At 37.8% G+C, this 27,466-nt stretch overlaps 1 protein-coding gene across 6 annotated transcripts in view; it reads right to left on the bottom strand.

The window, feature by feature from the left end:
• Positions 1-110: 110 nt before the first annotated feature.
• Positions 111-27,466, bottom strand: part of AFF4 (ALF transcription elongation factor 4) — a 76,719-nt gene continuing 49,363 nt past the window's right edge. For 4 of the 6 annotated variants that reach the window (XM_058440505.1, XM_058440508.1, XM_058440506.1 and 1 more), the window contains 13 exons: positions 18,466-18,502; positions 16,544-16,589; positions 13,680-13,734; positions 13,197-13,234; positions 12,300-12,462; positions 10,465-11,382; positions 7,194-7,282; positions 6,332-6,572; positions 3,259-3,353; positions 2,280-2,343; positions 2,029-2,165; positions 1,704-1,775; positions 111-593 (listed from right to left, as the gene is read on the bottom strand). In XM_058440505.1, the coding sequence (XP_058296488.1) occupies positions 233-593; positions 1,704-1,775; positions 2,029-2,165; positions 2,280-2,343; positions 3,259-3,353; positions 6,332-6,572; positions 7,194-7,282; positions 10,465-11,382; positions 12,300-12,462; positions 13,197-13,234; positions 13,680-13,734; positions 16,544-16,589; positions 18,466-18,502 (2,316 nt within the window). In that variant the 3' untranslated portion in view covers positions 111-232. The remainder of the gene's footprint in view (positions 594-1,703; positions 1,776-2,028; positions 2,166-2,279; positions 2,344-3,258; positions 3,354-6,331; positions 6,573-7,193; positions 7,283-10,464; positions 11,383-12,299; positions 12,463-13,196; positions 13,235-13,679; positions 13,735-16,543; positions 16,590-18,465; positions 18,503-27,466) is intronic. The other 2 variants (XM_058440509.1, XM_058440504.1) reach the window with 1 other exon arrangement.

Below are 27,466 nucleotides of genomic sequence, written 5' to 3'. Positions count from 1 at the left end.
CGGCTAATTTTTTGTATTTTTAGTAGAGACGGGGTTTCACCATGGTCTCCATCTTCTGACCTCGTGATCCGCCCGCCTCGGCCTCCCAAAGTGCTGGGGTTACAAGCGTGAGCCACTGCGCCCGGCCAATTTTTGTATATTTAGTAGAGATGGGATTTCACCATGTTGGCCAAGATGGTCTCAATCTCCTGACCTCGTGATCCGCCTGCCTTAGCCTCCCAAAGTGCTGAGATCACAGGCGTGAGCCACCGTACCCGGCCGAAAACAAAAGATCATTTAAAAAGTAAATACAGCCGCTGCACATGGCTATAAGAGTTCTACAATCAGATACACATAGATTAAAAAAACTCGAAGAAACCTCAAACTTATTTGAAAGGTCCCAAACAGTAGCTCCTCCCCTGGTGTGTTTCGCATAAACATGAGGGCAGTTCTCAGGTAGGGATGGGAGACTACAAATTCTGTCTCCTAGGAAACGGACCTTGTGCTTTTGCATACTTACCTTCAGGTGCTCTGTCAGCGTCTTTGAGTACTTCAGAGCATTTTCCTTCTTCAGTTTGAAAAGCCTCAGGTACAGCAAAGACTCGCATCGCAGGCTAGCCAATGGAAAAGGGCAGCTTATTTACCAGGACAGCAAACTCTGGCCAGATTTGCATAGACAGCCTTTGCATTGTGCAGGAGACTGGCTCATGTGACCACGGCATAGGCCACAACATTAACCGTTACGCAAAACCAACAGATGTGTTCTTATTGTGGTACACATCTTAGGGAGAGGAAGATGGCTAAGAAGCCTTGGACGAGCCTCTCATTATTTGCTGACATTCCAAAATCCAAACCTTATCCATAGGACACCAACATGTCATGAAGTTTTAAAAATTACGAAGGGGTAGAATTTCCAAACCAAAGTGTAAACAATCTAAAATTAAAAGACAAAAACTAGGAAACTCAACTGCAAATATTACAAACTACAACATAGCTTACAAAGACCATGCAGGATCATCCCTGCCTATCTCTCCAGTCACACCAACTTCTCGCTGGTCTTCTTTTAGTTCCTTGAAAGTTTCCCATGACTTTCCACCATCCAGCCCTTGTATATGTTGTTCCCTCTAAATAGAGTAGGTCTCCCTACCCTCTACTGTTACAGTTACATATACTTTTCTTTCAAAATACTTAATTCATATGGACTTGTATGATGATTAGATTTGTCTTCTCACACTAGACTATACTTCATGATGAATAGGGCTGTGTTAGTTTTCTTCTTAGCTGCAGTCCCAGTGTTAAACACAGTGCCAGGTAAAGACCTATAACAACTGAACTGATAATATCTCACTGGGATGAAGCAAACAAGTCACATCCTTTATTCTGAACAAACTAGATGCTTGCTCCCTAAGGAAAAGTATATGCGAATGGAGAGAGCGGGTACCAAAAGAAGAGTGTGGAAAAGTGATTACTCAAGACCATGGAGGTTTCTACTATCAGTCTCACAAAGCCAAGGCTTTCATCAAGAGGGAAATGGATCAGAGACTGACAACAACTCAAACCTTTCAGTAGGAATTTTGAGTTACTTCCTGCTTGACCCATCAGGAACAGATTTAAGACAGGATTACAGAAGTCCGATTCAAGGAAAACATTCAGAAGAGCACACACAGCACTATTTATTATAGAACTGTCTGTATCTAGCAGAGGCTAGAACACAGAAAACTCACCAAAGTACTGTGAGTCGTTTATCTGCAGCTGTAGCATCTGGTGCCAAGTAATTCTTTAGCTTCATAGTGTATCTGTTGAGTTACAATAACAAACAAATGACAAACAGAATACTTCACCTTGATCTTATGAGTTCACTTGTCCTCAAAACATTAGAATTTCAAACCTAAATAAAAGCAAAAATACTCATTGAAGTATCTACTTCTTCTTTATCCAAGGACATTAAAGGATTATACACCCTCTTCAGTTTACTATATATCAGCCCCTTCCTTGATGGACCAGAGAAATAATGTTATTGCCAATGATCTGCCAAGTTTTTCCACTTACTTGATGAGATCCACCGTCTCTGAATACATAGGGAATGGGGATTTGGATTCCTGAGCATTCTTCTCTAATGCATTCCCACATTCAATGAAAGATACCACAGCATCAAGATAGTACACAGCTTTCTCAAACCTATCAGACTGAAGAAAGGAGAATGCAAGTAATGAGTAGTGATCTACTATGGCTACAAACATCAGAAGATTACTTAAGTTAATTTGATTAAATATGTAAATGTAACGAGAATATTTACATACCAATGCATCTGCATTGTGCTTTAGCTTTTTTGCTTCTTGTAGATAATGGTCTGCTGAATAATTTCTGCAAGATAAATTTTCATTATAAATAGAATAGTAAATATTTTCATAATACTAGTTCATTTCAGTATCTAGTATCCCTCAGTTTTTATGTCCTCAAGCAAAGAAAATGAGCTATTACTAGGTATCTGTTTCAGTATTTTCTGACAAATGTTTATATCAGGTTAAAAGCATAAGTTGTTTTGACCAACTCATGGCAAACCTAATTAGGAAAATAGAAATCAAGCTCCCTAGTATCAAATACTAAGTTACTCAAGTTGATTGAAAGATTAAGCATAAATAGAATGTGAGTAGGAGAAATTACCTTTTATTAAAATAGAGGAGAAAACAATATTGCTCTTCCTCATCTAAGAAACCCTCTATTTTAACAGTGATATCAGCAGTAGTAAGATTCTTCTACTGGAAGGCAGATCATTCACATCCCCCATGGGAGTCATGGAGTTAAGCTAAAGAAGCAGTACTTGGACTAGTGGATACTTTTCAAATTGAAACCTGAATATTCTGCAGATCATACATAAGTATACATCCTTCTGATCAATGATAGATTTTTTTTTTTGAGACAGAGTCTCGCTCTGTCACCCAGGCGGGAGTGCAGTGGCACAATCTCGGCTCACTGCAACCTCTGTCTCCCAGGTTCAAGCAGTTCTCTTGCCTCAGTCTCCTGAATAGCTGCGATTACAGGTGTGCATCACCATGCCCAGCTAATTTTTGTATTTTTAGTACAGACAGGGTTTCTCCATGTTGGTCAGGCTGGTCTCAAACTCCTGACCTCGTGATCTGCCTGCCTGGGTCTCCAAAAGAGCTGAGATTACAAGCGTGAGCCAACGCGCCCGGCCAATGATAGAAATTAAAACGAGTTTCTTATATGCTGACTGGAATCATTTCTTAAATACAGATACAGAAAATCATATTATCTTACCTGTCATCAAAGACAAGCTTTGTTCTCCGAGCCTTAGAAGAATCAAGAGTTGGTGCAGATGGAGGACAGTTAGAGGAGCTACTTGGAGCCTTTTCCTGACCAAAAAAATACATAACTACAATGAAAACTGTAAGGAGATGAAAAATGAAACTAATAGCATTTCTTCAGCCACTGGTAAAAAGGAAACAAAATTTCATTGCCTTTCGTAATGAATTTCCTTGTTACAAAACTTTTATAAACTTCAAAATGTAAACTTTAAAAAAAAAGGTCCATTTTATATAACTGAAATATTCATTCTAATATTTATATAAGGGTCTACTATATGTCAGGCACTGGCCTAGGCAGTTGTTAAAACATAAGGAAGACAAAAGCCTAGTATGAAAATGGCAGCACTACTTACGGCAAAATTTATTGGTAGTTTACTGGTCAATAAAAACAGCAATAATATTAATAGCATCTAATATTTATTATGTGCTTACTACTTACCAGGCACTAAGTTAACTAAGTACTTAGGATTATTGTTAATCCTTTAACAAACCTATGAAATAAGTACTGCTATTAAGATAAAATGAAAAAGCAGTCTCAAGGAGGATGAGTAACTTGCCTAAGTTCAAACAGGTTTTAAGTGGCATTCCTGGAATTTGAGTTTTAAATTCAGAATTGCCAGACTTCAAAAGCCTAGTTACTTTCTTAAACTTTACTCTGCCTCTCATCCACATGTCTTTTTTTTATTTTAAGAGATGGAGTCTTGCTATGTTGCCCAGATTGATCTTAAACTCCTAGGCTCAAGTGATCCTCCCACCTCAGCCTCCTGAGAAGCTGGGACCGTAGGCATGTACTACTGCACCTGGCTATATGTCTATTCTGCCTTCTATCAATATAGCCCCTTATGAAAGAGCTATGACTCTCTCTCAACTGCCTTCCATCCAGCCCTATCTTTAATAAAACGAATATACATTTTTCCATAATAAAACACCATAAACAAGTGGAATTTATTCCAGGAATGCATGGATGTTTCAACATTAGAAAACTCAATAATATATAATTTTACTTTACCTAACAATTTACCCAATATAAAATTTTTTATATTTATATAAAAAATATAAAATTTTTAAATATATAATTATACTTTGAAATGGCTTTCTGAATATTATGTTGTACTGTAACATCACTAGGATAGCTTTTCCTCTGTTTTATTTATTTATTTGTTTGAGAAAGGGTCTCACTCTGTTGCCTAGGCTGGAGTGCAGTGGTGTAATCATGGCTCACTGTGGCTTCAACCTCCTGGGCTCAAGCAATCCTCCAGCCAGCCTCCCAAAGTGTTGGAATTACAGGCCGTGAGCCACCATGCCTGGCCCCCTCTATGTTTTATAAATAGACCCATAAGGACCTACATTCAGATTTGCTTTTCAGAGGATTTCTGAAAATAAGTTTCCAAATATTTAAACACAGTTTTCTTATATAAAAACAATGTGTAATGTTGGTTTTTCAGATCTAATTTTTTCTTTACTTGATAGAATAAAAAATAGCATATTTCCTAACTAAATTACAGATTGTTCTCTAATAAACTCAAATGTTACTGCCTAACTTGGAAATTGTCAAGACTAACAGACATTAACTTCAATAACTGTTAAGTGCCAAGAGCTACTGAAACCAAACTGGTAAGGCCCTATTCTATATTTTGTTGAAAACAACAGAGTACCAAATGACTACATTCGATCCAACAAATATTTCCTCATTACCCAGCAAGTTAAGCACCAGATAAAACACAAAGTAAGACACAAATCCCTGCTTTCAAGAAGCTGACGAACTTCTTGAAGAAGCTCCCTTCTTGTGTGTGATAGAAGCATACACAGTGATTTTTACCTATGAGATAGCAGAATCCAAATGAGGACAGCTCACTTATTTAAAAGCAAATAAATAAATAAATAAAATAGAATAAAAAATTTAAAAAAAAAGCAATAGCAGGATTCAAGAAGCAAGCACAGAGGCCTCAAATCCTACAGTTAAAGGATGGGAAATGGAGAAAAACCATCAGCAGGCAGATGGAGAACTGGAGCAATGAAGCAGGCCAATATAAGAGTCAAGGTCCTAAGCACCTTGTGCTAACACTAAACTACTACAGAAGGAGGTTGTTAGGCTAGAGGAAAAGCTTTCTGTGTATTTTAATTTGAGAAGTTCTTAATTAAAATAATCTCAATTTAAAAAATTTTAATTTTACCACAGTTAATAAATATAATAGCTTTAAGGAGTCTTACTTTTCAACTCTCAAACCTTTGCTTACTAAATAATAGTTATTTTCTGATTTGAGTAAATTTGCTCCTGATCAGAACAGTTCAGAAGGCAAACAACCTGGTAAACAAATTGAGGGTGAGTGACTATTAAAGTACAGCCTTGAAAAAGCTCCTTTGATCCAAATCTCCAACTATAAACATGAAGAATGCTCCCCTACATTGTGAGTATCCTAGGAATAATAATTAGAAATAATTTCAGTGCTAACTTAGCTAAAGATTTCTTTTTCTATTTTATGAATCAAAGTCAAATGATTGCTTTGTCACTTTACGTAATATAACTTGTTTGTAAAGTATAATTCTGAGAAACTCAAAGCCTATTTCAAACAATATACAAGAACTCAATCTTAGCAACTAGAACCACTTAGTTCTTATTTTAAAAACTTCCATAACCAACTTTTCCAATTACTGGTTTCTTTTCTTTTTTTTTTTTTTAATTCTAAAGTTCTTTTACAGACAGGGTCTCACCACGTTGCCCAGGCTGGACTCAAATTCTTCAAATGATTCTTCCATCTTAGCCTCCCAAATAGCTGGGACTACAGGTATGAGCCACCGTACGCAGGGGTTTTTATTTCAATATGTATGTGACCAGCTGACTTACTGCCTTCACAGTCTTACATCACTGTATTCATTTATCAGGATAATTACATATAGAGGGTAAAAGGCATAGGCCTATGTATTTACTGAGATGTTACAATAATTTCAAAGCACAGTGTCACCCTGGAAAAGTCACATGGCTAGTTGAGTGATTTTTCAAAAGCCCCAGGCCCCCAACACTTTACCTTAACCTCCTTGGAGCTACTGGAAGTCTTCCCTTCGGTCTTCTTCTGCTTTGATGTGGAGGAACTGTTTTTGCTGCTGCCACTCGTCTCCTTGTTGCTGTTACTGCTTGACTTTAAGGAAGAAGACTGACTAATAGTCCTCTTCCGAGAGCCATGCTCTGTTTTTGGATCTTTTGAAGGAACAGGCCCAGCAGGAGAAGGCAACAACTCCTTTTCTTTTGCAGCACTCTGCTTAGATGACCTGCCAAACCAAACGAATGCCTTCATTTCTCCACACAGTAATACAGGGGTAATTGATTTTTCCATTTCTCTTTGTCTGCTTTCAAGACAAATCTGTTTTTCCCCATTTGATTACTAGGACACATGATTTCTATAAAACAAAATAAGATTGTAAATTCCACAAAGGTAGGCATCTTCTCTGTTTTTATTCCCGTGGCTGTATATCCAGGATCAAAAACTGACCTACCACTCAGCAGTACTCAATAAATATTGGCTGAATGAACAAATTGATGAATGGTGAATGAAGGGATTACCACTTTTAAGCTGGCAACGAGTCTCTTGGAAATTACAGATAAGTTTGCCATCTAACCAGAAAGTGGCATAGCTTTACTTTAGTTCTCCCCCCATACTCACCCCTACCCCAATAAAAAATGAAGAAAGGAAGAACTAATTAAATGCTGAATGTTTTCCATCCCTATTAGCTAAAAGCGAAAGCTGCCACTATTTGGCATATGTTATGTGTATGCATTTATATAACACTTGCTTACTAAAAGGAACACTCAGAGCATGTTAGAAAGTACCCACTATCAAATGATACACATATATTAACAACACTAGCATGCAACGTGTTTTGGGAACGTACTCTCTGTTGCTGGATGGCTTATGGCCTGCTGAATTCTTGTCCTCCGTTTTGGGTTTCTTGCTCTCACTGGCTCGGTTATCATCTTCATTCTAGATGAAAAATAGAAACTGTGGTCTGATTTTTATTCAGCTAACTTCAGCTTCCAGCACTAGCTACCCACAAAGAGTTTATCCATGATTAGGCATCAGAAAGAAGATAAAAGAGAAGCACAATAATTCATTTAAATAATATTCAAAAAGATGAGGTTTTAAGGCTGAGGTCTCCTATTTTAGATACACAGAACCGAAAGACTGAAACAGATTTCCTACAGTCTCTAAGATGGCATCTTTTCAGTGTAATGATTTGGGAGATGGTATCTGTGTAATTATAATTAAGATATAATTTACATAACATAAAATTCACTCTTTAGAAGTGCCCAATTCTGTAACATTTGGTGTATTTAGAGTTGTACAACCATCACCACAATGAAATTTTATTTATTTATTTATTTATTTTTGAGATGGAGTCTCGCTCTGTCGCCCAGGCTGGAGTACGGTGGCACGATCTCAGCTCACTGCAACCTCTACCTCCTGGGTTCAAGCGATTCTCCTGCCTCAACCTCCCGGCTAATTTTTTGTATTTTTAGTAGAGACGGGGTTTCACCGTGTTAGCCAGGATGGTCTCAATCTCCTGACCTCATGATCTGCCCGCCTTGGCCTCCCAAAGTGCTGGGATTACAGGTGTGAGCCACCGCACCCAGCTTAATGAATTTTAAATATTTTCACTATCCTGAAAACACACTCTATACCCATTAGTAGTCACTCCCCATCTCCTCCTCCCACAGGCAATCACATTTCATCTTTATAGATTTGCCTATTCTAGACATTTCAGGAAAACGGTATCATTCAATATATGTGGCCTTTGTGGCTCCTTTCATTTAGTGTAACATTTTTAAGGTTCATCCATGTTGCAGCATGGATCAGTACTACATTCTCATTTATGGCTGAATAGTATTCACTGCATAGAATTTATTCATTTCGTTTAGTCACTCATCAGGTGATGGCCATTTGGGTTGTCTCCACTTTTTGGCTAATATGAATAATGCTACTATGAACATTCAAGTACAAGTTTTTGTGTGGATATATGTTTTCATTTCTCTTGGATATATACCTAGCAGTACAACTGCAGATCAAAAGGTAACTCTATGTTTAACTTTTTCAGTAACTACCAAACTATGTTCCAAAGCAGTGGTATCATTTCCATTCTCATCAGCACCGTATCAAAGTTCCAACTTTTTCACAACTTTGCCAACATTTTTTATGGTCCATACTTTTGATTATAGCACAGCCTAGTGACTCAAAAAACTTTCTGATGGAAAACACAAGTGGTGGGCCCATCCATTGCCAATGTTACTTTTCTAAGTGAATCTAAGTTTTCCTTTTGCTTCGAATATCAGGGCACGAGAATGCAAATATTCTACCATAACAAAAGAATCTGTTCCCCTATACAAATGAATAAAGACAGACAAATGAAAATATGAGAAAAAGAAATCTACATCCTTCATTACCCTTAACTGGGTCTTCTCTTAGTACTACCTGCTTTATCTCCAGGTACTGCCCTTGACACTTTGTATTTTAAATGTTTGAATACCTTATAAAAGGGCCAGGTGTGGTGGCTGACACCTGTAATGCCAGTGCTTTGGGAGGCTGAGGTGGGAGGACTGCTTGATTCCAGGAGTTTGAGACCAGTTTGGGCAATATAGCAAGACACCATCTCTATAAAAAATTAGCCAGGTGTGGGGTCGCATGCCTGTAGTCCTAGCTACTCGAGAGGCTGAGGAGGGAGGATCACTTGAACCTGGGAGTTTGAGGTTGCAGTGAGCTATGAATGCCATGGCACTCCAGCCTAGGTGACAGAGTAAGACCCTGTCTCTAAAAGTAAGAAAAATACAATCTTACAAAAAAAGTAATACTTTTTAAGCACAAAAGGACCATTTTTTAAAATTCCATAAAAAATCTCCTAGTTTCCTAAAGATCAGAGTCTATCATACACAAGTTCTTATTCCACATAATTCTATGAATTAAATCCCACAGCCAAGTCCAGCGATCTGAGGCTGCGGGCTACAGGGGCCAGCAGCTCTAAACAGCTTAACTAGTTGAGCAAAACATCTCTATACTATGATAATGGAAACTCATTAGGTATAGTATGGAGAGTACTAAGCTTTGGTCTTCTAAAAATTTAAATAATGTGGACAATTTCAATTTTTAAAGATTCAAAAAAGAAGTGAGGTATTATTCTAATTTGTCTGAATATATATCATCTGCACATGGCACTGTGGTTTTATGAAAAGGAGAGGAAGATATCTCACTCCATTTTAAGAAAGTGCTCTACTCTCCCTGTAGGATATGTGATTCTCAGGTCAACTGGAGTGGTGTTTGTGTTCTAAATTTACTTGGTAAGGCCATTCTGGTACCTATCTGTTCACCTACTCAAGCTTAACTTCTGGTCTTTCACAATCATACACATGTATCAGAGGAAATTATAGTATTCTTTGATATAGACTACTTAAAACTTTACATTCTCCTGAAAATTCCTCACTAGAGTTGAAAAGATCAGGCTGTTTTTCCCACAGAGTCTCTATATATGTAGTGATTCGGATCTCTTCATTGTATGATTATTATCCTCCAATCATAGACATGTGTGAGTTTTCACACTTCCTCAGTCTAAGAAAAGCAGACCTTAAATGTACAAATTTTGCCTCTATATCCAAAATTATATTGGAAGTATTTAGGGTTGAGAGCTGGCTATGAGCCAGCAATATTTTTAGTTCTGACCTTTGTTAAGGAAAATAAGCTGGGGCATAGAGGTGCATAGCAGATTAGTTATTTAAAGTGTGACTTGGTCTGGGTGTACGACAGAAGAGAATGGTAGGGATTATAACAATCCAGGGAGTACATATCCAAACTAAAAACACCTAAAACCAAAATGTTGAGAATGTTGCAAATGCCTGTTTGCAAGTTGCTGCTCTCTAACCTCTACAGTGGCCAGCACATGCTGAAAAGCACTGACTCATTTCTTATTTCATTAGCAACTATTCTGCTTTATTGAAGGACACAGGCAGAAGCACAGAAATCCTCAAGAGACTGTTCCAGATGTAGCCTCACCTGGGCCTTGGGTTTACCCACTATTTTCCTTCACAGCTTATGACCCACCTTGTTACTTCGTGGCTTACTGAGATTTCCCCCGCATTTCAGATTCTGATGTTTCAAAACAAACAAAACCCTTCACAAACCTTATGCTTCCTCTTGCCTTTGTTGGAAACTTTTTCTGAGGCTTGTTTCTGAGCCTCTCTCGTGTGCTTTTCTGGCACATTTTTCTTTTCCCCCTTGGGCGGCTCTGTTTCTTTGTAAGGCTTTCCTGGTATTCTAGTCAAAAGATTCAGGTCAATCTTCACAATAAGTGGGTACCTGTCATCAGGCTCACTGAGGGGAGAAAGAAGTTCCTTCTCTTCCATAGGAGAGAACATTCGTTGCCGAAAAAAGCTATCTTCTTCCTCCACTGAGGAGGGTTTAACAGGAGTCCTGTTGCTCTCGGGGTACTTAGGAGTTTGTGAGGAAGGAGGAAGGCTCTCGCTTTCATCTGAATCTGAGGATGAGGTATCTGTTTCTATGATTTCCCTTGATTTCTGAGAAGATTTACTTGTTGACTTATATTTCTTTTTCTCTGCTGTAGGTCGAGGGGAAGACTTAGACTCCTTCTTTATATTGGGTTTCCTTGAGCCTTTGGTGGCTGCTTTGTGTCTGCTGGAGGGCATGCTGCTAGCCAAGTCTACAGGGGTTTCACTTTCTATCTTCAGGCCTCCACGAGGCTCTTCAGCAGCTGCCTTCTCAGCCTTTTTGGGTTGTTTTTTGCCTACAGTTCTTCTCTGTGTTGTGCTGTCACTCTGTGCAGGAGATTTCTGCCTCCCACGCCCACTTTCTGATCCCTTTTGGATGGTTTTGGAGTCTCGTCCAGGAGTGGCGGAACTCGTTTCTTTAGGTCCACTTGTATCAGTGTAGCTATTCCCAGTGCCCTGCTCTCGGCCTTCCTTTTTGTAGCCTTGAGATGATGGGATGTTACTGTCCACTGAAGAAGCGGGTGACACTTTATGTGGATTCACTTTATTCAGCCAATTATCAAGTTGCCATTTGTTTGTTGGCGGGGGTTCAGGCTGAAAAACAAAGAAATATGTATTTTTTTCCGATACTGAAGCATTCTCCCTCCTTCACAAGCTCAAAGAAGAGGAAAAACCATAATGCCTAATGTAACAAAAACAAACGGTTCTCTATGAACCAAAGCAAAGGGCTGAGTATTGACTATTAGCTCTTATCATCTGAATAAGAAGATAAGCAGCCAGGCATGGTGGCTCACACCTGTAATCCCAGCACTTTGGGAGGCTGAGGTGGGCAGATCATGAGATCAGGAGTTTGAGACCAGTCTGACCAACATGGTGAAATCCCGTCTCTACTAAAAATACAAAAATTAGCCAGGTGTGGTGGTGCACGCCTGTAATCCCAGCTACTCAGGAGGCTGAGGCAGGAGAATCATTTGAACCCGGGAGGCGGAGATTGTAGTGAGCCAAAACTGAGCCACTGCACTCCAGCCTGGGTGACAGAGTAAGACTCCGTCTAAAAAAAAAAAAAAAAAAAAAGAAGATAAGCTTAATGTTACATATGACCTTTAAATAGCAAATATTCCTATTCAAGAATCCAATTTCAAAGGCATAACTACAAATTACCATACAAAATATTTAATTCCAGAAAGTAAACAAATGATGTAGGTACAAAGAGAGATTTTTTAACTGCAGAACATCAATTACCATGTTGAGTCATAAAAATAAAAGACCATACTAAAGGTACACAATATTTTAGTGACCTGTAATATGCCAAGCAGTTCCTAAACTAGACCGAATTTGCTCAAACAACAAGGAACCATCTAGGTTTCCTCAAAGGTACACAGTACAATTTCTTTTTGTCAGACTGTGGAACCTTCTTTCCTTCTCCTTTTATATTTGGATCAGGTTTTAAATGGACATCACCAAGGACCCTGAGAGGGCCTATGGAAAGTACCCCACCGCCTCTGTCTCACCTCGGGAGATGCACTCTGGGATGGCTCATTTGCCTCACTGTCACTGGAACTACTTTCACTCTCTGAGTCAGATCCAGAGCTGCTTTCAGATCCACTGTGGCTACTAGAATCATCCCTGGAGTTATCTGCTCCTTCACTATTATGGTGTGAAGGTTCAGAGTTACTAAAAGAGATGAAATATACAAATGTCCAAAGTTTATTTTACACTGACAACAAGAAAACATCCAAATCGGACAACCAACTTTCTTTTTTTTTCTTTTCTTTCTTTTTTTTTTTTTTTTTTTTTTTTTAGATGGAGTCTTGCTCTGTGGCCCAGGCTGGAATGCAGTGGCACGATCTCAGCTCACTGCAACCTCCGCCTCCCAGGTTCAAGCAATTCTCCTGTCTCAGCCTCCCAAGTAGCTGGGACTACAGGCGTCCACCACCACGCCCGGCTAATTTTTGTACTTTTAGTAGAGACGGGGTTTCACCATATTGGTCAGGTGGTTCTCAAACTCCTGGCCTCAGGTAATCTGCCCGCCTTGGCCTCCCAAAGTGCTGGGATTACAGGCGTGAGCCACCGCGCCCGGCCGCAACTTTCTTTAAAATGTTTACTATGTGTTAGACTGCTATAATTCTATGAATCCAGAACTTCACTGTAAATGAAATGAGTAATTCTTTTTAAAGTTTCTGATGTGCTACTTAGCTATTAATACTCACCTTTTAAAAACAGTTTGAGGTATAATACACAAAACACCCACTTTAAGTGTATAATTCAATGACTTTTAGTTAATTTACAGAGTTGTACAACCATTATCAAAATTGATATTTACTTATAAGGCCACTTATTATATCCCTGCAATGTTATCAGGCTGACCCAACTCTTACCAATAAAACAGAAAAGAAAAGGATGCCCACCTTCCTGGTGTACTCCTCGGCATTGTCTTATCACAATCCTAAAATTAAAACATAAGAAGGAATCTGTGAATGAATAAACAGTATTCTATTTGCTTAGTGTGAATAACATCTGAACTCTTAACAGAAAAAACTGGCTTCTCTAATGTGTGCAACAATGTTTAGCACTTATACTGTTTTTACCTAAAGAGTAACTGAATTGCCAGAATAAGATCAAAAGCTTTGTTAATAGTTATTACTGTCAATACTCTACTGCTTCATGAGTATGTTTTGATCCATAATAAATGTTGAGGAAAACCCAATTTTTTAAAAATATAAGAAAAAAACGGAGATTTAAAAACAGAGAAGAAAACCACAACATTCCAGTGTCAGAAAGCTTATAAGAAACTTATTTTAAGTAATAAATACATTATCCAATTATCATTTTTATAAAATACAATGAAAATACTATATGAGACTGGCAAAATAATACAATAGTAGACACACCTGTTCCCCATCACTGTCTTCACTGCTGCTTAGTTTTAAGTCATCTTTCAACATACTAGAGGGAAAAGGCAGAAAGAATTATTATTTTTGGAACAGTTTACATGGTATGCCAGAGTACTAAATATCTACTACAAATTCTAGAAATAATCACTGTGGTAGCCAAAAATTTAACCAAAAAACAAAACACCAGTAAGTCTTATTCTGTCTGGTTTGGTTCAAAATCTCAAAATTGAGAATGGAGGAATTTTACCATTCCTAAGCGCTATCCTTCCCATGAATAAAATATTCACCTTTTCTAATTAAACAAAAGCTACTTTCTATGAACTCTCATATTCAGTTCTGTAATCTCTAACTTTTCCCCTAGTTGTTGTACACACACATTCATTATTAAAAATTAACAAAGTCATACCCAACAATCCACTAGAGAGATATAATTCCTAAAAAGAAGGAAGATAAAATGAAAGCATCAAGCAATTCTTCCTCTGTCCCCCATGTTCCATAAAGAGAGGTTAGTATAACTGTTGACAACTGGGTAACTGTGAAAACTAGAACAGTTTCCTAAGCCAAAGTTCTAGTTCATAAATGCCTTGCTATGAAACAAAGTACCCTCTGTAGAAATAAATATTTTGGGTAAAAGTCCTGGCTATATAGCAGAAATGGCTATGTATGTATTTTTAAAACTCCGAAGTTCTGGCTGGGTGCGGTGGCTCATGCCTGTAATCCCACTACTTTGGGAGGCTGAGGTTGGCGGATCACCTGAGGTCATGAGTTTGAGACCAGCCAGGCCAACAGGGTGAAACCCTGTCTCTACTAAAAATACAAAAATTAGCCTGGCGTAGTGGTGGGCGCCTGTAATCCTAGCTACCCGGGAGGCTGAGGTAGGAGAATCGCTTGAACCCGGGAGCTGGAGGTTGCAGTTAGCTGACATCCCATCACTGCACTCCAGCCTAGGCGACAGAGCGAGACTCTGTCTCAAAAAAACAAAACAAAACAAAACAAAAAAATCTCCCAAGTTCCAAAATCTCCCTTCATCAAAATTCAAATCAATTAAAACACACACACACAAATACTATAAGCTGACAGTTTCTGGAATTTGTTTTTGAAAGCAAAATTAAAGATGTAAATTTTCTTTTAAGGTCATAAAATCAAAACCATTAAACTTAAAATTTTCTATGTAACAGTCCACAAAACATTCCTTGTCTTTTTACATGGGAGGAAAAATTAATACAAAGCTTAGGAAGAACTACAACTAGGAAAATGTCTAATTTCTCATTACCAGTAATTCCATTACCTTTCTTAAAATTTCATGACAATCTCCAATCGGTGAGAAGGAAATCTTCTTTCACTCTATTAACCACTTGTACTTTTCCCCCTCAAAGTTTAACCAACATTTCTATGTCTGACTCTAAGTTCAAAATATTACATATTAAAAATCACCTTGAAATAAAGTAACCAGATGATTTTTAAGACTGGCCCAATTAAACAGAACAGGGAAAAAAGAGTCTTCTTTCAGACAGGGGCTTAGTGCATCTATTTCTATGACTGATTTTCCTCTAAGGAAATGTACTTAGTCTGAATTCTCTCAGCCCTTATGATTTAACAATGGCAGCTCAATGAACTTGTTTACACATGTGAATATGTCAAAGCTTTTACCAGACTGCTCAGGGCCCTGCACGCTTTGGTTCCCTTACAACCAAAGTGATAGGTATATACATGGTAAGTACACATCCGTTCTTTACAAATAAACATGATGAATAGGAGTATAATTTGAATTTTTCAGCAGTGAGGGGGGTACTTTTTGTGTTCATGTATTTTCATTCTTAGTTCTTATATTCAGCTGAAGTGCTACCAGGCTAGGGTCATCACAGTATAGTCTGTGACTATGGCATAGAAAGCTGGCACTGTAGTCACTGCTTCTTTAGAACTTTGCTTTATCACTGAGTTAACTTGTGGTCTCAGGAGTTCAGGAGTTCATTCTTTAAGCTGGAATTTATTTTCATCCAATACATTACCCTGTTACATTTTTATATATATTCCTGCTTCTACCAACAAAATAAAAATAAGAAAACTTAAAGACAGTACAAACTATGTATGTTACTTAATCTAGTGGTTAAATGAAGGGCTTGGCCTAAAGAAGAATCCTGTCTTTATTTTATGACTTATTAAATATAAATTAGGAATATACACACAAAAACATACACATACAACTCTCAGATGAGAAAAAACCATGATCTCAGAGCAAAGGTAGGCAAACTGTGGCCCACAAGCCAAATCCAACCTACCACATTGTTTTAAAGAGTGTGGTTGGAATACAGCCACACTTAAGAGTCTACAGCTGCTTTCATACTACAAATGGCAGAGCTGAGCAGTCAAATCACAGACTATGTGGCTCTGAAAGCCTAAATATTTCACTATCTGACCCTTTACATAAAAATTTGCATGCTCATGCCTTAAAAGGTCATATTTCTTTTACTTTTTAATTTTTCTGAGACCAAGTCTTGCTGTGTGGCCCAAGCTGGAGTGAAGTGGCATGATCTTGGCTCCCTACAACCTCCGCCTCCCAGGTTCAAGTAATTCTCCTGCCTCAGCCTTCCAAGTAGCTGGGATTACAGGTGCTCACCACCATGCCTGGCTAATTTTTTGTATTTTTAGTAGAGAAGGGGTTTCACCACGTTGGCCAGGCTGGTCTCGAACTCCTGACCTCACGTGATCTGCCTGCCTTGGCCTCCCAAAGTGCTGGGATTACAGGTGTGAGCCACCCTGCCCAGCCTCAATATTTCTAAATACTGTTCAAAACACCCAGAAATTACAGGTAACTTTTAGCAAAAACGATAAACATTAAACTCATTAAGCAATAAACTTACGATTTAGATTGGTGCCCATTTGAAGTTTTAGAAGGATTATATCTTTCTGGAACAAAAAGAATGAAGTGAGCAACTAAAGGATGGCTATTTAGACTGTAAAATGTCTATGTAAAATACCCTCAAATAAATGTAAATCAAACAATGAAATATAATTCTTCAACCACCAAACTGGCAACACCTTAAGGCCCAATAATATGAGATACTGGTGACTACAGGGGAAATAAGCATGTGCACATGTTGCTGGTAGGACTGTAAACTCATAAGATCTTCTTGAAGGGCAATCTGGTAATACCTTCTCAGTACTGTAAGTAACTATACTGCTAAGTGACTGAGTAATTCCAATGAAAGGAATTTATATTACAGGTATAATCTTGAGGAATACACGAACACACAAGCACACCCTCGGGAATGTTTATCATAGCCTGGTTTGTAATGGCAAAAACTGGAAAAAAAATGTCCATCGATAGGGGACAAGTGAAATAAATTAAGATATTTTCATATAACAATTTTAAGGTTAAAACAATGAGCTAGAGCTTTATGCTGATATAGAAATAGCTCTAAAACAAACAAAGTGAGAAACACAAATAGTGAGTAGAGGCAGCTTATGATCCCATTTGTGAACAGCTTTCAGAAAAGAGAATGGGAGAAGAGTAGAAGGATGAAGCATTATTAAAAGAAGATGACTAGGGAAAACAAGCTGAGAAAAAAAAGGAAATAAAAAGAAGAGAGAAAATGTAAATTCTCTGGCCTATAGTTAGCTATTTTCTGCATTTCAACATTTTCTGCATATTAACAATGTCAGATCCCTTTTTCCTGTAGCTACGGCCTTTAAGGTGGAACTAAGAAATTGATATACAGATAAAGCATAACATCAAAAGAGGTATTCTTCGAGTTTTATCCCTGCATTAAGATCACTGAAGATAAACTAAGGATCAAAAAGTTCCACATTTTCATTTCCAAAATACCTTACGACTAGTATAAATCTACCTTAATTAAGAAGTTACTGCTCTTGGCAAAAAGAATACCTGTTTTGTTACAGAGGTTTATGGTGAAGCCCAGACATTTGCAATGGTTCCTGATCTTACCACTCTCAATCTATACAACCACAATCTCTTGGGACCATATTTGAATTCCCTAAGAATATCTTCCCCAGAATTCTTCTGACAGGCCAAAAGAGTAAGGGTGAAGGTGAGGGTATAGCAGGCAGCAGACTTTCTACCCAGATCAGAAAACCAAGGAAGAATAAACAGGGACTGTACAAATATAAGAAGAAAAGGGCCATGGTCAGCTAAATAAAATGACCCCTTCTTGTGTGGAGTTTTACCATCATAGAACCAAGTATCTTCATGAAGTAAGTTAAAAGAAAGAAGAATAACTCTTGAGTTTACAAGGTGCCCATCAAATTGTATTCATGAACTGTTAGTTCAAATGCTTAATAAAAGTAGTGTATTTTGATCCCCAATGACTTACGGTTCTTGAATTTTTTAAAGCATAACAATTTTTCAGCTCAACCCACTACTACTCATTAGATCACAAAAATTAGGATACGAAGGCATGGTGGCTCACACCAGTAATCCCAACACTTTGGGAGGCGAGACAGGTGGATCACTTGAGCTCAGCCTGGGCAACATAGTGAGACCCTATCTCTACTAAAAATTTAAAAAATCAGCCAGGCATAGTGGCATGTGCCCATAGTCCCAGCTACTCAGTAGGCTGAGGCAGGAGGATCACTTGAGCCCTGGAGATCGAGGCTGCAGTGAGCTACGACCACACCACTACACTCCAGAAAAACAAAAGAAAAGAAAAACGAAAAAGGATATGACATGTAAAGGTATTACTAAAGTTATATATGGTGTGACCATGAAAACTGAATGTTCAATAAATAGCTTAATTTGAAAACAAAGAGGGAAAGAAATACTCACTCTGTTCTCCAGGGCCAAAATTGGACTGCTGAGACTCCTAAGAAAAAGGAACATAAAATTATACAAAGTGACACTAAAAAAGAAAGGTTAATTAGTGAAAAATGCTTAAATTACATAAAAACACTTCAAGTACCTGAAAAAGCACAGAAACAATGTAATGATCCTGTCTGATCAGCCTTGGCAATTTTGTGATCAATAATGGACTTTCCCAGAGATTAATACAAAAAGCATTAAGCCACCTAATAATCTTTATCATTCAATTCTTTCAGCAGCATCCATTGTAGTCATATCCTTATTTAGAGCCCTTTATAAAATAAATAATTTCAATTTAAAATTCTTGGTCTTAAGAAAACACTTCATTTAAAACTAAAGGTAATACCGAAGACAATGTACTAGGTGAAAATAGCTGTATAACCTTTATCCATTAGAAGTATACCACTTTTTTGGGAGGCTAAGGCTGGCGGATCATGAGGTCAGGAGATCAAGACCATCCTGGCCAACATGGTGAAACCTCGTCTCTACGAAAAATACAAAAATTAGCTGGGCATGGTGGCGTGCACCTGTAGTCCCAGCTACTCGGGAGGCTGAGGCAAGAGAGTCACTTGAACCCTGGGAGGCGGAGGTTGCAGTGAGCCGAGATCGCGCCACTGCACTCCAGCCTGGCAACAGGGCAAGACTCCATCTTAAAAAAAAAAAAAAAAAAAAAAAAGGTATACCACTTTTACGGACAAAAAAAATCCCATATGGATATTTCCATGTCATTTTACTCCCTCCTTCTCCCTGCTCCCAATATTTTATATACATTAGCAACATGAGGAAGAGATGGTCATTTACTTCCATGTAAGCCCTATAACAGCATAGTGGCCGGCATTCAGGAAGCACCAATAGAAAGAAGCCAAAATGTCACCCTCAGTGAAACACGGCTTTCCAAACTCAATTTTCATGACCAGAACAGCTGTTCCATATGTGCAAACTATGCATTTCTTAAAATTAAATCTGGGTACAAGATGTAGCACTAAAATTACACAAATATTCCTAAAAGCTTACTTAAAAATAAGCATAATCTTCCTTTAGTTACAGAATTGTCTGTGAAAGAACAACCCAAATAGTTAGAGAGCTAAAATATAGTTTTGCAGTTAAAAAACATTAAAAACCTATCTCTACATTCAACTGATTTTCCAAGAGGATGCCAAGACCATTATACGGGAAAGAATAGTCTTTTTAACAATGGTGCTGGGCAAACTGAATAGCCATGGGCAAAATAAAGCTGGACCTTTATATCACATCATATTAAAAAAAAAAAAAACTCAAGACGGACCAAAGACCTATAAATGTAAAAGCTAGAGCTATAAAATCCTTAGAAAAAAACAGTGCCAAATCTAAATGACCTGGGATTTGGCAAGATAAACTTGACTTAATCAAAATTAAAACTTCTGTGTTTTAAAGGTTGCTATCAAAAAAGTGAAAAGACAACTCACAGAATAGGAGAAAATATTTGCAAATGATGTATCTGATAAGGGGCTGGTATCCACAATATACTACAAAGAACTCTTACAATTCAACAACAAGACAATCCAATTAAAAAAGAGGAAAAGGGCCTGAATAAACATTTACCCAAGGAAGACATAAATGGCCAATAAGCAGATGAAAAGATGTCTCACACCTGTCATCATAGAAATACAAATCTACAATGAGATAAGACTTCTCAACCACTAGGATGACTAGAATCAAAAAGACAGATGTAACAAGTGTTCACAAGGATGTGGAGAAATCAGAACCCTGGTAAGAATGCAAAATGGTACAGCTGCTTTGGAAACATTCTGGCAGTTCCTCAAATAAGTAAACACAGAGTTACCACATGACCCAGCCATTCCACTCTTAGGTATATAACCAAACAAAATGTAAACATATGTCCACACAAACACTTCTACATAAGTGTTTACAGCAATATTATTCATAATAGCCAAAAAGTGGAAACAACTCAAATGTCCATCAGCTGCTGAACGTATAAACAAAATGTGATATATATGTAAACACTGGAATATTATTTGGCCATAAAAAAGGAATGAAGTACTGTTACATGCTACAACTTAGATGCATCCTAAAAACATAATGTTAAGTGAAAGAATATAGTCACAAAAGACCACATACTACATTATTCTATTTATATAAAATGTTTAGAACAGGGAAATCTATAGAGATAGAGTAGATTAGTGGTTGCTTAAGGCTAGGAAGGTAGAGGGAAAGAGGGATAACAGCTAAAGGGTACAGTTTCTTTTTGAGTTGATGATTTATAAATAAACTCAAAACCACTGAACTCTACACTTGAACTAGGTGAATTACATGTAAGTGAATCACATCTCAGTACTGCTGTTAAAAAACTGTAAATAGAGCAGTGGGCAAGAGGTCACTTTTGTGACTTCTGTTTAAAATGAAGATTCCAAGATGGGTGTGGTGGCTCAAGCATGTAATCCCAATACTTTGGGAGGCTAAGCAACGAGGACAGCTTGAGGCCAGGAGTTCAAGACCAGACTGGGCAGCATACCAAGATCCTATCTGTACAAATAATACAAATAAAATAAAATGAAGATTCCTTTACCCCCTCAAATTGTTTATTGTCTTATATTCATTTACTTGGTAAATGGCCTAAAAGTTAATAGCCCCATATTCCAAATAATCTCTGATTTCTTTGTCTTATATCTGACAATAGTCAGCAGGTCCACAAATACTACTGGATTCTGTCTCTTAAACACCCACCAAAGACAAGACCATCTGAACCGGAAAGACTTCAGGTCCTCATCTTTTTTACCTACAATGGCCTTCTAATGGATCTTCCTAGCTCTAGTCTCTCTCCTCTACTCAACTATAGCCTCCAGTTCACCCTTCTACAGCCCAAGTCTTAGTATGCGTCATCACTGCTCTCCTATTTTTCGTAGAACTTCCAATGACTCTGTTTTTTCCTAAGGATGAAACCCAAACTCTCTGGCAACACACTTACTCATGTATCAAAGTATTGAGAAAACAAGCAAAAACTGACAAGGGCCCTGCCCCCATGGAGCTTAACATCTATTTGAATGTCAATAATTACTACCTTTGCAAGTACTCACGCAAATCAAAGTAAAATGACAACTGTAATAAATACAATGAAGGACAAATACACATAATTATATTGAGTTTGTAATTGTGCATGCATGTGTATCTGTGTGCTTGTGTGCATATATGTGTATATGTGTGTGTGTGTGTGCATGATCTAGCCAGGAAGATGAGCAAAGGCTTCCCTGAGGAACTGCCATTCAGATTGAAATCTGAAGGATATATAGGAAATAAACTGGGAAAGGAAGAGATAGGCTAAGTGCCACAGGCAGAGAGAAAACATGTGTAAAGTCCAGCTTAAAGGGAAGAGCATGGCTGGTACAAAGAACTTAAAGGCAGCCCACAAAGAGGAAAAAGTAAAGGTGGAAGAGTGGTGAGATATGAGACTGAAGACCTAAAACGCTAGATCACACGGTTTACAGACCTTATAGACCATATTAAAGACCTGTGTGTGTGCAGCTTATTAAGTAGGAGAGTTACACAACTACATCTGCACAGTGTGAGGACCATCTCGCCTACTAAGTGGAGAACAGCTTTACAAAAGCTAGAATGGAGTGAAGGATACAAAATGAGGTTACTGGAGTAGCACCAGTAGCAGATAACTACAGCTTAAACAAGTTTGTCTTCAAGCTGTTTTTTTATCATATACTCCACTACTAAGAAATTTTTCCATTTGTATCTCCAAAATATGTATAGAATATGCATTACTACTTAACATATGTACAAGATTAAAATACTGCAATTTCAAAGGCATAACAAAAATTAAATACCATTTTTAGAGTAATTTTTAAATATATTTATGAATGACAACAAAACCTTTCTTACACACAAAAATATAATGCTTCAAAGGTATGACACCAAGATGGACTTATTTTTGATATCTGGTTTCCCTGGATACCACAAAGATATAGTTATACTCATGGAAGAAATACCATGCTTATTAAATCACAGTAACAAAATTTCAGTCCTATACATTATGTAAAGAATTCTATTGAAGTTGAATTAGATTTCCATGTTCCCTGTTGTAAATCATTTAGGAAAATAAATTAGAAGGATGCATTTCAATATTTTTAGCAAATAGGTTCAAACCACTGAATAGGAATTTTTTTCAGCTCTTTAAAGTATTCACATTAGAACTGTGGTTTTTTGGTAACAAAAAACTAAAAGTACATAAACAATGACAATATTATTGTTATTTTCCCAACTCGAGTATATGTATATGTATATACACACACACGGATATGTATACACATATACACACACTCGTATATATATCTATACACTATATATATATATATATTTTTTTTTTTTTTGAGACGGAATCTAGCTCTGTCACCCAGGCTGCAGTGCAGTGGTGCGATTTCGGCTCACTGCCACCTCCAGCTCCCAGGTTCAAGCGATTCTCCTGCCTCAGCCTTCCAAGTAGCTGGGATTACAGGCACCCGCCACCACACCCAGTTAATTTTTGTATTTTTAGTAGAGACGGGGTTTCACTGTGTTGGCCACGCCGGTCTCGAACTCCTGACCTCGTGATCTACCCATCTTGGCCTCTCAAAGTGCTGGGATTATAAGCGTGAGCCACCGCAACCAGCCACTCAAGTATATTTTTTAGGGAAGCAGTTACTTCATTCATTGTTAAAACATCATCTTTTTTTTTTTTTTTTTTTTTTTGAGATGGAGTTTTACACTCCTGTAGGATGTTTCATACTTGTTGCCCAGGCTGGAGTGCAATGGCATAATCTCTGCTCACTGCAACCTCCGTCTCTTGGGCTCAAGTGAGTCTCCAGCCTCAGCCTCCCAAGTAGCTGGGATTATAGGTGCATGCCACCACGCCCAGCTAATTTTTTATTTTTAGTAGAGATGGGGCTTAGCAGAGATGGGGCCACCATGGTGGCCAGGCTGGTCTTGAACTCCTGATCTCAGGTGATCCACCCGCCTCGGCCTCCCCAAGTGCTGGGATTATAAGCATGAGCCACCACGCTAGGCCAACATCATCTTTACTCTGAAGACAGAAGGGGGTTTAATTATTTTTTAAAAATACATTATGAAAAGATACATATAGCATATTTGGTGTTGGTGTGCGTGTGTGTGTGTATCTGTGTGTGAGAGAGACAGATAAAAAGAGAGAGGTGTCTAAATCATTTTTAAGTGGGATAACTGATATGAAACAACTTCTGTTAGTATAAAAAATATTCAGATTCACTCCTCATTTCATTACAGAATATATTGTACAGAGCATGATTCTATAACCGAGTTGAAGATATTCACAGTTCCAGACATTTCTGGCTTCAACATCATTGTTCCAACACTGCAACTGTGCATAAACTGCACTTGTGCCATTACTCTTGCCTCGTCCTGGGTTCCTTTTTGTAATTCATGTTAAAGCAGCTACTGTATCAACAGTGGCATGTGGAAGGGGAAGGAAAAGAGGGAAGGAGATGGGGAGGAGAAGATAAGATAAAGATTTGTGAAGCACCTAGGTAAAGAGGTTCTAGGTAAAGAACAGAATACAAAGAGAAGACAACTTATGTCTAAGTGTGATGCACACAACTACACATCCAATTAAACACTAATAAATAATTCCTATTGCTTTCTTTTGTATTATTGATGTCTACAACCAAATGTTTGGTACAGGCAAAACACATTTGTTTCACACTTCCTTATAGCACCCAGCAAAATACCAGGGAAAAATAGCAAATATGAATCAATCTTTAGTAAGTTTTGTTCTAAACAAAAGGAGTGACTGACGAATCACATGGAACAGAGGGATTGAATTGTTGTTTTTAAATGGGACCAATTCAAGGAGAGAGATGATACACTAAACCAGCTCCCCAATATGATCCTAAACTTAGCACCATTTGCCACCTGTGAACTGCTCTTTCAGACTCATCAATGGTGTGAAGTGCTTTCCGATGTGTTCCTTATCTTCCCACATCTTGCTAGCACTCCTACACTTCTCCTTCAAACTCTAATTGGTGTCACCTCCTGTAGGATGCCAACCCCAAATTCCCTAGGTATAACAACTTTCTCCCTTCTCTGTCCTCTCATTGGACTTGGTACATATAGCTAGTGCACATGGAGAGTAAGTACCTGTTAAAGTATCACACAGAGCTTTTAGGTGTATTACACATGAAGTTGTACCCACTTAAATTCGGAGAATGAGATAAGCTATCGGTAAGAAGCAACCCACCTTAGCAACAATCAGTCAGTAGCTGAGGTGTCTCACAAACACCAAAATCTAAACACTGTTACTTGAGTATATATATCCAAATTCGGTAACAAACATTCATTGAACAGCTACTTTGTGCCAGAACTATTCTAAGCATTGGCACAGCATTTTCCTATGTTCTTTAAATACCCGTCTTAGAGCAAGAACATTTAAATTGTACAGTGTTCTATTTCCAGTGTCAAGAACACTGCTGGAGGTTGTTCCAAACATGGTAAGTGCAAAGGCAATCAAAATCTTTAATATTCTCCAAACTATCACTGGAAAATCTTCCAAGCTATCCCCAACTATACCCATATTCTCTGCTTCCCTCTGGTGCCAATGAAGTAGTGGTGTTCTATTCTAAAGCTACTGTCCTCTACTTGGGCACTGAATCTCAATCACTCTTGTGAAGATTTCTTAAGGTTACCTCTTCTCTTTCCCATGGATCATTTGTTTTTCCCTTTCTACTAAACCATCAGCATTATAAAAATAACAAAATATCTTCATCTTATAAAAACACTCCCCTGACATCACCATACAGTTCTTGGTACCACATTCTCTGTTTATTTTTACAGTAAATGCTTCAAAAGACACTTACTCTGATATCTTTTGAGACTAGTACAACTAGTCTTTTACCCTCATCTTTCTACTAAAAACCTTTGTCATTAATAAAGAACAAATTGTCAAATCTCATGCCAGGAACGTAGTAAGAAGTTAATAAATATCTGTTTAATTAATAAATATATAAGCATTATCAAATTTTTATAGATAAAAACATCATGTCTAACATAAAAAAATGTATTAAATGTCTAACAGCAGATTAGACAACGCAGAACAACAGATTAGTGAACCTAAAGACACAGCAATACAAATCATCCAAAATGGAGCAATACGGTATAAGACCCCCCACAAAAAAAAAGAAAAAAAAAGAAAGAACAGAACATTAGTGAACTCTGGGACAACTTTAAGGGGCCTAATATACATGTAATTGGAGTCCTTGAAGAAGATGATAAAAGGGGAGAAGAGGGTAAAAAAAAAAAAAATTGAGTAATAGCAAGTTTCCCAAATTTGATGGAAACTATTAAGACCAAAGTTTCAAGAAGCTGAACAAACCTCAAGCACGAGAAAGATAAAGAGAACTACAGGAGAACGTATCATAACTGAACAGATTAAAAGCAATGATTAAAAAAAAACTTAAAGACAGCCAAAAGAAAAAAAAAAGGACATTTTACATACAAACAAAAGAATGACAACAATGTACATATCAAAAACAATGCAAGCTGGCAGATAGTTGCAAGGGGGCAAGGTCCTCAATCTAGAATTCTATAGCTGGCAAAAACACTTTAAAAATAAAAATGGAAAGGCAAAATATTTTTTCAAAGTACTAAAAGAAATATTAAAGAAAGTCCTCCAGATGCTTGTAAAATGGGCCAGGTGTGGGGGCTCACACCTGTAATCCCAGCACTTTGGGAGGTGGAGGTTGGTGAATCACTTGAGGTCAGGAGTTCGAGATTGTCTCTACTAAAAATACAAAAACAAACAAACAAACAAAAACATTTAGCAGGGTGTGGTGGCAGGCACTTGTAATCCCAGCTACTCCGGAGGCTGAGGCAGGAGAATTGCTTGAACCAGGGAGGTGGAGGTTGCAGTGAGCCAAGATTGCACCACTGCACTCCAGCCTGGGTGACAGAGCAATACTCTGTCTCAAAAAAAAGTAAAGATAACAAACTGTGTTTATTTATTTTGAGACAGGGTCTCACTGCCACCCAGACTTGAGGGCAGTGGAGTGATGATGGCTCACTGCAGCCAAAACCTCTGGGGCTCAAGCTATTTTCCCACCTTAGCCACCTGAGCAGCTGGGACCACAGGTACGTATCACCACACTCAGATAATTTTTTTATTTTTTGTAGAGATAGGGTGTCACTATGTTGCCAAGGCTGGTCTCAAACTCCTGGACTCAAGTGATCCTCCTTCCTCGGACTCCCAAAGTGCTAGGATTATAGGTGTGAGCCATTGCGCCCAGCTTAAAAGATAATAGATCGTTTAAATAAAAAATAGTAACAATATAGTGCCATTTATACTTTATGTGGAAGTAAAACAAACAATACAGATTCTACGACAGGAGAAATGCAAGTATAACGACAATAGGGTCTTATACAGTACAAAAGGATGGTATAAAATCACTTGAAGATAGAGGCTGACACACACACACACACACACACACACACACAAGGCCTGATGAGACAACGAGAAATCAAAAAGCAAGATAGTAGATTTAAGCCCAACTGTATAAATAATCACATTAAATGTAAGTGGTCTGAACACCCTAATTAAAGAGCAGAGTGTCAGATTATATTTAAAAAGCACAACAAAATCATATACTACCTACAAGAAATGCATTTTAAATATAAGAACATAAACAGGTTAAAAGCAAAAGGTTGGAAAAAAGTATACCATGCTAACATTAAATAAAAGAAAGATGGAGCTGGTCATATTAATATAAAAGTAAATTTTACAGCAAAGAATATTATAAGGTTTAAAAGGGGTTGTTTCATAGTAATAAAGACTCAACTAAGAGGTAACAATCCTAAATGTTTATGCACCTAAAAACGGAGTTTGAGAAAGCATGAAGAAACAAGCAAGAACACATATACAAATCCAAAATTATAGTTGGAGTTAACTCTCAATAATAGATAATTG

This window comes from Hylobates moloch, unplaced genomic scaffold (assembly GCF_009828535.3).
Source record: "Hylobates moloch isolate HMO894 unplaced genomic scaffold, HMol_V3 SCAFFOLD_6, whole genome shotgun sequence".
In the NCBI taxonomy this organism is placed as follows: domain Eukaryota; kingdom Metazoa; phylum Chordata; class Mammalia; order Primates; family Hylobatidae; genus Hylobates; species Hylobates moloch.
This window is presented reverse-complemented; position numbering and strand designations above follow the sequence as displayed.